Source organism: Hipposideros armiger, unplaced genomic scaffold, assembly GCF_001890085.2.
Source record: "Hipposideros armiger isolate ML-2016 unplaced genomic scaffold, ASM189008v1 scaffold_569, whole genome shotgun sequence".
In the NCBI taxonomy this organism is placed as follows: domain Eukaryota; kingdom Metazoa; phylum Chordata; class Mammalia; order Chiroptera; family Hipposideridae; genus Hipposideros; species Hipposideros armiger.
The window spans coordinates 741,941-752,858 of NW_017731919.1; the positions used below are offsets into that span (position 1 = coordinate 741,941).

Genomic DNA, 10,918 nt, shown 5'->3' on the forward strand with positions numbered 1-10,918 from the left:
AGTACTTCCTCACTCCTTGCTCCCTCCCAGGGCCTTTTACAGCCAAAACCCTGTGGCCCACCGTACTGCTTCTGAGGCACCCAAGTCCTGCAATCAGCCAGCCCCAAGGAGAGGAGGGTCAGAAAGAGACCAAGGGTGAAAGGGGGGCGAACACAGAGCAGCTTTCCTGTTAACACTGCTCGACCAGTACAGGCCCTCAGCACCTGGTACCGGATATGTTCCCTGTGGCACCCTTCCAGCTGGGAGTGGGCAGTGGTACAGGCTGCAGAAGCTGAAAGGGTGGGCGGAGAACAGGAAGGGAGGCTGGGGTAGGAGAGAGAAGAGGTAGGGGTGAGGGCTTGTTCCCCCCAACTTTGGACCCAAGGTCAGAGTTGTGAAATGGGCTCCCTGAGGGGGAGGGGACAAACTGCTGAAGCCCCATCAGAAGTTGGTGGGAAGGGGAGGAATATGGTTCTCAGAAGAAAGCACACCAAGCCTGGGCTTCTGGTGGAAAGTGTGGGCAGGACTAAGAATACACCACCGCCGCCAGGGGAAAGCTGCCTGCCCGTCTCCTCCCCGCTCTCACAGCCCCTGCAGCTCCAGACCTGGGATGCTAGGAGAATGGAAGAGGCACACTTCCTCACAGAACCTGCTCCTTAAGGGATACTCACCCCTCCTCAGAGCCTCCCAGCATTTGGGGAAGGCTGTCTGTAGACAGTTTTGTGCCCAACCAGACTTGTGGCCAGACTGTCTTCCCTCAAGAGGGAATCCTTTTAGCCTAAGTTACAGAGGCCTCTGCCCGTACAAGGGCCAAGTGAAATGACCACTCTGGGGGCCTTTCTGCCTAGGTCACCTTCGCATTTGGGCCCTCTCACACTACTTTCTGTGTCTGGGGCAGGAAGTGAGCAAGGGCATCCCAAGCCTGGTTAACCCTTCCTAGAAAATACTGAGAATGGGGCCCAGTGGGGAGAAGAGCAGAAATGGAACATGACCTATCTGCTCTCAAATCCCACGACCAACTCCCCCACACCCTGGCCTCAACCTTGAATGTGGGAAGGAATCCCTACAAATATATTCTGCTCTGTCCTAGGAAGAGCAGGGGTCCAAGTGGGGCTCTGGGTCCTCCCCCACCCCCTTCCCCACAAGTCTCACTTTCTGAGTCTTCTGGGAGAATCTGCTCCCCTGGGGGTAAGGTTGGGGGTGGGGGGAAAGACGGACACACAGGAGAGTAGCCAAAGTCTAACATTCTTTCTGAGGTCAGTTTCTTCCTGAGTTGTCAAAATAAAAAGAAAAACAGCAAGTTCTACACATCTTACAAAAATAAGAGGCCTAAATATTAAACAAGCTACATTTCTGAGATTTCCCCCTCAAAAGCAAACAACAACAAACCCTTCTTTGGGGTTTTTTGTTTTGTGTTTTTTGTTTTGTTTGTTTGAACCCCACCCCCACCCCAGACCCAAGGTTTCAGCTGGGTGAGGGGTAATGGAGTGGGAGGGAACTCCCTACACCCCTCCTCCTCAGCCCCTGGACCTCCAGATCTCCTGCAAAGGGACACTGCAGTCTTTGAATGAGAGGGACAGAAGGCAGGGAGAGGGACCAAGAGACACAGAGAGGCTGGATAGCAAGGGATAGAGACAGAAGCACAGAGGGTGATAAATGGCGAGAAAGGGGAGGGAGTAGCAAAAAAGAAATGGGGGGGGGGGGGGCCAGCGACAAAGCAACCGGGAGAGAAAACTAAGCGAATGCAGAGAAAGAGGTGGGGAATGGAGGAGGAGGGGAGCCATTCAGATAACGAGGAGACAAAAGGATTGTGGCGAGAGAGCAGGAGTTCCTTAGGCCCCGGGTGCCAGCCCACACCGGCTTGGCCCGTCCATGCGGAGCGGAGATGGCGAGCTTCCCGTCCACAATAAATAGGGAAAACCTGAGTACACAGCGCATATGGCATCTATCTGCCTAGCAGAAGCATTTTCCTTCCCACGAAAAAAAAAAATCCACCGGAAGCCCCCTCCCCTCTCCCACTCCACATTCATCACGGCACCCTCCCAGTCCGGTGGGTTAAAGACATCCCCCCCCAAACGGAGGGGGCGAGGAGGGAGGGGCGGCGGCTCCCGCGGTCTCCCGGGGACGCTGTCAGTGTCCGCTGCCGTACATTTTGTCCCACTCCACGTACGAGTCCAGGTCCTTGGGGGAGGCTCTGGGGCCCACCTTGGCCAGCGCCGCCTCCAAGTCCTTGTAGGAGAGGGGGCGCTGCAGCCCCGGGAGGCCCGCCCCGGCAGCTGCCTGCTGGCACAGATGCCCCAGCTCGCCCCCGGAAAAGCCCTGGGTGCCCTGCACCAGGGCCGCCAACTCCCGCTCGCTCAGCACGCAACCCTGCTGGGCCAGCACCCGCTGCAGGATCTGCCCGCGAGCCGATCCGTCGGGCAGCGCCACGTAGAAGCGGAGAGCGAAGCGCCGGCGGGTGGCCTCATCCAGGGCCGCGGGCCGCGAGGTGGTGCCTACAACCAGCACGCCATCGGCTCCCGCACCGCAGCCGCTGTCCAGGCAAGCCAGGAGCGGCGCCTGCAGGGCGCCAGCGGCGGCGGCGGCGCCGTCGTCCCGGGCAGACAGTAGCGCGTCCAGCTCGCTGATGAGGAGCACGGCGGGCGGACGACAGCGCGCGGCCGCGAAGGCAGCCTGGAGGAGGCGCGCGCCCTCGGCGGGGCCTGGGGCGGCCAGCGTGGCTCCGCGCAGACGCAGCAGCGTGGCGCCCAGCTGCGTAGCCAGGCAGCGGCCCAGCAGCGCCTTGCCCGCGCCCCGCGGCCCGAAGAGCAGCACGGTCCGCGGTGGGTGCGGGCTGCCGGGGTAGGCGGGCGGCCTCAGCAGGGGCCACACCAGCTCCTCCTCCAGCGCCGCCTTGAGCGGGCCCTGGCCCGCCACGTCTGCCCACTGCACCGGGGGCCCGCAGTCCAGCATCTTGCTTGTCACCAGCTCCAGGGCCCCCGGGTCCACACCTTTGGGAGGCTCCCCCGACGGCACAGCGAAGGCCCCGCGGTGAGCCGGCGCCGGGGCGCGCTCCGGGAACTTTTCAAAGGGTTCGAGTTGCGAGCCGTAGACCGGGGAGCCCAGAACCTTGAGGGGGACGCCGCCAGCGTACTTGCCCGACGCCTCATCCGCGGCTCCCGGCGGCTTCGCCCGGAACCCGTTGCCTCGACACTCGCCGTTGTCCGCGGAGGTGTAGGAGGCGCCGTCGGCCTTGGCGGGCTCGTAGACGTACTTGCGGTAGCGGCCCTCTGCGCCCTCGTCGGCGGCCTTGCGCTTCAGTGACACCCCGGCCTCCGCGCCCGGAGCGGCAGCCTGGAAGCTGTAGGAGGTGGGCGCTGGCCGGGGTGGGGCGGGCGCGGGCAGAGGCGTGGGCGCCGCCAGGCTCGAGGGCAGGTAGGGGGTAGGCGGTGGAGCCGGGGGCGGTGGCAGAGCTCCGTAGCCGGGCTGCGCGGCGTAGCCCCCCGCGGGGTAGTTGTACAGAGGCCCTGAGGGGCCATAGCCGGGCGGAGGCGGGGGCTGCAGCAGCGCAGCTGGGGGCGGTGGGGGCAGCGCGGTGCCGGTCTGCGCGCAGTAACCCGGGGCCAGATACCCGCCGCCGTAGCCCGCCCCGTACTCGGACGCCGCCGACGGGCCCCCGCACGCATTGCCGGCGTAGAGGGGTTCAGGCAGGTTCCCGGCTAAAACCGGGGAGCTTCCGAGGCCACCGGAGCCGCCCCCACTGCCGGACTTGGTTCCCGGGAGGCCCTCGTGGAGTGAGGCCAAGGGGTAGTGTGGCTCTGGCCCTGGCCAGGGCTCGGGGTCCCCCTTGGCGCCGTTGAGAAAGGCGGCATCGCCGTAGCTGCCCAGGGTGGGGCGCTCGTAGGGCGAGTCCAGGACCCCTGAGTATTTCTCTGCATAGCGCTTGAGGAGGTTGGAGGCAGTGAGGGCAGAGATGTCGTCGTGTGCCCAAGCATAGTGGCAGCGCTGTCGACCCCCAGGGGGCAGCTCCAACTTGTGGGCCGGCGACGGGGTGGTGGAGGAAACGTCCAGGTGCTGCTCTGGCCACTGGTTGAGGGGCTGGGCGTGTTCCGGTGTCCAGTGCATCTTCGACAGAGCTGCAGGCAAGAAACAGAAGGGGCTAGTGAGATCCTGCAGAACCCACTGACCGCTAACCACAGGCCAACCCACTGAAACTGCAGCTTGGGACAGGCTGGTTCTCTGGCAATCACCACCCTCCTGGGGCACCTTCGCCAGCACCAAGTACACAGTACTTGACTTGTCCCTCAGTCCCAGGATTCAAGTTATCTGAAAATACTTCCCTCAGAGCCAGGCGGGATCTGGAAACGACATGTTTGGCCCTAACTTCACCTCATAGGCAATGATGATTATTTTGTCCTGGCCATACCAGTTCTGCCCTCTAGGACACATGGACCTGACTTTCAGACCGAATATAGTGAAGGGTCAGGCAACGGGTGGGGCACGCTACCCAGCGCTGGGAATGGTCAAACCCACGTGGGGCTCATCTGGTAACAGCTGTTAGCTGCACATCCACCATGTGCCAGGTAGGTACTACAGAGGGTTGTGTAAATAGAGACGAGTGAGGCCTGCCCAGGGCCCCTGGCCTGGTGGCTCAACAGTTTGATAGTCCTCAGTGTTCTGTTCACCTCAGCCTTCCCAAAGATTCCAGGGCTCCCTTTGGGCCTAAAGTGAGGGATGCAGGTATCTTTGGCAGTACTTCAACATCCCTGGGAAACCCCAAAGGCTGACCCAGAAGCATTCACCTCCTTTCCATTTGGGTTTCTTTTAGTCTGCCTGATGAAGTCAGCGCACCTGGGTTCCAGACCTAACTCTGCACATGATGGCTGTGTGCCCAGGGCAGGTGTTACCACCTGCCTCATTCCCAAAATGTGATTTACCACAATACAAAAAGGTTATTTCTAATAGATCATATTCCAGAGAAGATGGAGGGAAAGTTAGTTCACAGCAATGCAAAGTTAGTACACATCGTAGAGAGTGGGCCATAGATTTGTCTCTGAGCTTTCCCGTAACCAAATAACTCACTTTGCAAAGTAAAAAAATACTGCCATACTCAAAGGAAGCAAAATGTTCCTGGCATAGAGATCACAGAACTTTTTTCCATGGACCTCAGGAAGCAGACCTGTGAGATGTAATAATGTCCTCTTAGATAGCCATGCCATCAACACAGCAGAAATATTACCCTGCTGTTTCTTACTCTGTCCCTCAGCACCAGTCAAGGCATGAGCCAAACACTGGTAAAGGGATTCAGGGCCTGGGGAACTGTACTCTCTGGGCACATGGGTCCAATAGGTTAGCCTGATTTAAGGATAAAACCACCAAGACTGAGTGGGCCCATGGCATGCCAGAAATGGTTTTTGCTGATGAGTATTTCTCAAACCTAAGCTTTTGATAAGTTAACCTTACAGGTTTAATATTCTTTCTTCAACAAATTTTTATTGAGCTCAGTAAGTGCGGTGCTCAGCAGGAGGGCAGGTTGCAAGGTGAATATGATGGTTCAGTCGAGTGGAGGAGACAGATAGACAACATCCTTTGTGAGGTAGGAAAATAGAGGTGTATGCCAAGGGATCTGGGGCTCAGGGAAACGTGCCACTCCTGGTTGAAGAGGACTCACCAGGGAGGTGGTGTCTTTACTGAACCTTGAAGGGTGAGGTACCAAGTTGACCAGACAGGCTAGAGCAGCGGTTTTCAACTTTCCTAATGCCCGCAACCCCTTAATACAGTTCCTCATGTTGTGGTGACCCCCAACCATAAAATTATTTTCGTTGCTACTCTATAACTGTAATTTTGCTACTGTTATGAATCGTCATGTAAATATCTTTTTGTTTTCCGATGGTCTTAGGCGACCCCTGTGAAAGGGTCATTCGACCCCCAAAGGGGTCGCGACCCACAGGTTAAGAACCGCTGGGCTAGAGGGTTCCAGCACCTTTAAAGGTGCAGAGCACAGTGCATTCAGAAAGGCTGGTCTGGGTTAGTTCATATGCCCTATTCCCTTCCTCAAGACAATTTGTTGCCACCTTCTGGAAAATTATCATGATCTACAAAATATTGTGTGTATGATGTGACTCATGCCCCTTTAGAAATAGGGCTTATGTGCAGTGTACAACCTATATAATGACACACTGCAAGCCTGGAGGGAGCACCAAGAAATATGGGATCACTGGAGTTTTGGAAGTGGGTGTATGTAGGAGGAGTGGTAAAAGAGGCTGCAAATAAACGAGGCGCTTCTCTGGTCCGCCACAGTTGCCCTTACTTGCAGCAGCTTGTTGATACCACCACCTCCTATTGCTATGATCTGACATCAATGGGAGAGGACAGTCTTTGAAAAGAAAACTATTTACTCTCATCCCCATTGCCCTAGGGAAGGCATGAGCCATAGATATTAAAGCTTAAAAAGGGGAGTTCTTACGGCTGTTAAGCCTCCATCTAAGAAGTGATCCAGGTCACCAATGGCAAGAGGGCAGAGCTGAGTGTGAGGTCTATAGGGGCCAGATATGCAGCTCACCAACCCCTGCTGACAGGTCTCCAAAGAACAGGCATTACCTGATGTCAGAGGGAGTAATTTCCTGGGACATCAGAAATCACAAGTGGTTCTGGTTTCAGGGCCATATGCGGTAACATCAAAGTTAAACAAATGCAAATATTGTGTTACCACATGGACCCCAAACCTGTTCGCTGTTTTCTGTGCTTTGACTCCATAATACAGAGAAGACCTTTGACCTTGATGATAGATAGTACTTTCCCTGAACATATTAAATTGGCCATGATGGGGAAAAAGAATGGCCCCTCCCAGAAGGACATACGTAGACACAGTAAAGAAGTCTCTGTGACTGGACTTGTCCACACACATTTCCTTCACCCTCTGCCAGACCCTCTGCTCCTCCTCTTCACTCAAGTCCCCACCCTTAGGGCCAGGTACTCAGGCCCTGATCACCTAGCAGTTGTGGACTCGAGGAACCTACCTGTGGCCCTCCAAACCTGCCCTCCCATCATCACAGCCATTCTATCTTGTCTAGTCCAGGAGTAGCTCCTCTCAGGCTGCTCCTAGCCTCTGCCCAGAGGGGCCCTTGTCCCTGGCCTCTCATCCATCCCACTTGATTTCTACCCTCAACCCCCTCAGATGCTGGCCTTTTATTCCAGGCCATTCTCTTCCATTTTAGCCAAGGGCACATCTCCCTCACCTGTAGCCTTCTGTCTTCACCTTTATCTAGATCTCCATCCACTTTGCAGGCAGAAGGCCTGAGGGTCTGTCCATCTACCCCAGCCCTTGATCCTACCCATCCGGGTCCAGCCTGGGACCTTGCCCCATTAACTAACTTCTCCTGCCTGCTCTTTTGTCCTGGCTCCCTCCTCACAGCAAGCTGAATTGTTTCCCATCTTCATAAAGACCTCTTGGACTCTGAGTCCCCCACTAGCTACCAACCCATCTTTCTTCTCTTCCTTTCAATCATCATTGTTTACATGCAATGATCTGGCCTCTGCTCGAGGTCCTTTAGTGGTCTAACTGGGGAACAGGGGACCAGGTCAGCAACTTCTCCTGAACTGGGTCATGTAGCACTTGATCTCAAGATTTCCTCTCACTTTTTCCAAGGAAAAGAACAAAAGTCAGGCCAGAACCCAACTGCCCCAGAAGCAGGCTCAACCAACAAAGCCAAGGAGGGCTAGAAGAGGACAGAAGTTTGAGGGAGAGAAAGGTGAGGTTGCCATACTGCACACATGCTGAGAATGCTGGTCCACTTTAGCCTAAGCACCCACAAGCATGCACACCTACACACCTAGACCATGCACACATGTGCACGTCTGCAGGCACATGTGCACATGTCCATGCATATGCACACACACATGCACACGTTCTCTCTGTCTCAGTCTCTCTGAGCTTTAAGTGCTGTCTCATTTACTTCCTGACACACCCAGCTCACTCCTTGCCTTCCTTCCCTCCCCTATGCCCCTACTCAGAGGGACTAGGGTAAAGCATGCTATCTCCCTGCCCCCACCCCAGGCCAGTTACAGCCCTTTTGCTGTTACACAAGGACTTGGCCTGCCTGTGGCCTAGCTCACAAGCCCCTGCCAGTCAGCCTCTGCAGGAGAGATGTCCCCAGGAGATCCTGCCTCCCTCCCAAGTTCATAGACCACACTCCAGTCCCCTACACTGGCGGAGCTGGAGGTGAGGAAAGGCCCCTGGGATTTGGGAGAAAATGTGGGCTTTGAACCAGGGATACCTGAGTCTGAATCCGGGCTCACTTTATAACCCTGGTCAGGCTGCCTAACCTCACTGAAGCTCAATTTCTCTAGCTGTTGTAAGGCTTTCCATACACCTTGCAGAGTGGCTGCAACGATTTTAAAAGATAATGTATATAAAGTACACAGTCCATTGTGGGGTACAAAGTAGTGTGATAAATGGTACAATTAAGAACCTGAGCAGTAGCCCAACCTCACTGAGTGACTCTGAACAAGTCACTTCCCCTTGGATTTGGGAGAACTTGGAGTGTGTTTTGTAAGGGAGGTTCCTTCCAGCTGATATGATAGAACGGTCCTCATACCATTTTCCCAGCACAGGGGGCAGAACCAGCCCCTATCCTATGCTTTATCTTGTGTAACCCTCACAACAGCCATATGAGATCAATGCTATTGTCATCATCCCCATTTTATAAATGAGGAGGCTGAGGTAGAGATGAATACATCCCCAAGGTCACACAGCTGTTAACATAGCGGAGCAGGATTTGGACTGTAGCAGTCTGACTAGAGCCCAGGCCTTCCCTAACTCTTGGCTGCACTGCCTCCCTGGTCCACACTTTGGTACCCACCGCCAGAGAAAAGCCTGAGGCCGTGACCCAGCCTACACCAAAGCTCATTTCCTTGGCCCTGTGAAAACATGAGTCTGTATTTGCCTGGGAATGTGGCTATGTCTCAAATGCTGTATATATGGCCTTCAGACCTGCTTTTGGAAGCACCTACTGGGGGCGGGGGGGGGTGCCCCAAGTTGCCTGTGCCCCCCAAGCAGGAGTATTTGTATCCTCTCACAGCAAAACAGCCCAAGTAGAGCTCTCCCTTTCCTGCAGACTTGCCATCTGATAAGAGTTCATTCACACCCCCAGGCTGGGCTAGACAGTTCCTTATTTGGGTCTGTGGCCTTCCCTGGGGGTGGATGGGACTCTGTGGAGAAAGTGCCCCCTCTGGGGAGCAAGGTCAGGCTCCTGAAGCAGCTCTTTCTACGCGGAGCCCCCAGAAGGCCAAGTGCTCTCCTATACACAGCAGGCTGGGTCCCCTTAACTCCACCCACAGAGTGCAGTCCTTCAAACTCAGGTGATCACCAGATAGTAACAGAAGGATGGAAGGGTAAGGGAAGAATTCCTTAAACCGTGCCCCCCTCCCCCCTCACTTTTAGGAAGTCTTCCAGGATCAATGAGAGAAGTGATTTGGTCTTCACAAATGGCCAAAACACTCAATGCACAGACTTCAATCGGCTCCAGTCCCCACGGAGCACGCTCAGGGAGGGCACTCAGTGCATTGGGCCTGATGCAGGCTGTGATAGTATGATTTATAATAATAAATATATATTTAGCCTTCATCCACTGTTCTTGGCTCACTTCTGAAACCCTTGGAATTTCCTAAGCGTAAGAGCAAAGGGAGCATCTTTCGTTATAATGTTTGGTCTCTTAATTCTCAGTTCCTGAAGTAGCTTGCTTCAGAGCCATGGGTAAAATGAGTGTCTTGTTATAACAAGCCCCTTTCAACCACACCTGAGTTTACGTTAATGTGATTTTTGAGACCCTCCTAGGTAACTTAAGGATGGAGGCTGGTTGCCAGGGGAACCATCGGATTAGATGGTTGGAACTCTGAGCCCCACCCTCCCACCCCCCACCTCCTGGGAAAGGAGAGGGCCTGGAGCGCAAGCTCAGTAGCCAATGGCCAGTGATTTAATCAAGCCTAAGTAATGAAGCCTACACACACACACACACACACACACAAAGGATGGGGGTTCAGGTTCCAGCTTGGTGAACTTGTAGAGGTGCTGGGAGTGTGGCGCGCGGGGAGAGGGCATGGAAGCCCAGCACCCCGTCTCATATACCTTACCTTATGCATTTCTTCCATCCGGCTGCCCCTGAGTTCTATTATTTTATAATAAACCTGTAATCTAGTAAGTAAATTGGTTTCTTGAGTTCTATGAGCCACTCCAGCAAATTCATAAAATCGGGGGGAGGGGGCATGAGAACCTCCAATTTATAGCCAATTGGTCAGAAAAGCACAGGTGACAACCTGGACTTGCAATTAGCATCTGAACTGGGGCAGTCTTGTGGGACTGAGCCCTTAACCTATGGGACCTGATGCTATCTCCGAATAGTGACAGAATTGAGCTAAATTTGTAGGACATCCAGCTGGTGCTGCAGAATTCGCTAGTGTGGAAAGCCTACAGGTTTGGTGTCAGAAGTGAAGCAGCATGGTGTGAATAGAGGGAGTGTGTTTCCCTCACACACCCCACTCCCATTCTGGCATCCAGGGGCAGCAAAACGCCCTGAGCTGTCACTGTGTGACCATGGGCAAGACACCTAATCCCTCTAAGCTTCACTTTCTAAGGTTGTTAAATGAGACAGTTGGTGTCAACGGTGTACCTCAGACTTTTCTCTCACTAGGAACCCTTTAAAGTAAATTTTATACACGATGTGGTGATAAGGGACCCCAGCCATGTTGTGTCAATGCCCCCCTCCAACTCCCTAAGGAGGCCCCTGACACCCTTTCCCCATCTTAGAGAAATCCTATGATTCAGAATTCCATTACCCACGGGGAGGGCGGGGATTGGACCAGACAGCGCTGGGGGCGGGGCAGGGAAGGAGGGGCAGCTGTGTGGCGGCTCCAGGCCTGTGTGGAGAAGGGACTGATGCCGCCCTCCTGGGCAAGCTCCCTG

At 54.9% G+C, this 10,918-nt stretch overlaps 1 protein-coding gene across 2 annotated transcripts in view; it reads right to left on the minus strand.

Annotated features, from left to right (window-relative positions):
* Window positions 1–6: 6 nt before the first annotated feature.
* The window catches only part of FIGNL2 (fidgetin like 2), a 20,648-nt gene continuing 9,736 nt past the window's right edge, over window positions 7–10,918 (minus strand). The window contains exons 1-2 of one of the 2 annotated variants that reach the window (XM_019623946.1): window positions 4,761–5,749; window positions 7–4,094 (exon numbers count right to left, since the gene is read on the minus strand). In XM_019623946.1, the coding sequence (XP_019479491.1) occupies window positions 2,110–4,083 (1,974 nt within the window). In that variant the 5' untranslated portion in view covers window positions 4,084–4,094; window positions 4,761–5,749 and the 3' untranslated portion in view covers window positions 7–2,109. Of the gene's footprint in view, window positions 4,095–4,760; window positions 5,750–10,918 lie in introns of those variants that run through there. The other variant, XM_019623947.1, reaches the window with a different exon arrangement.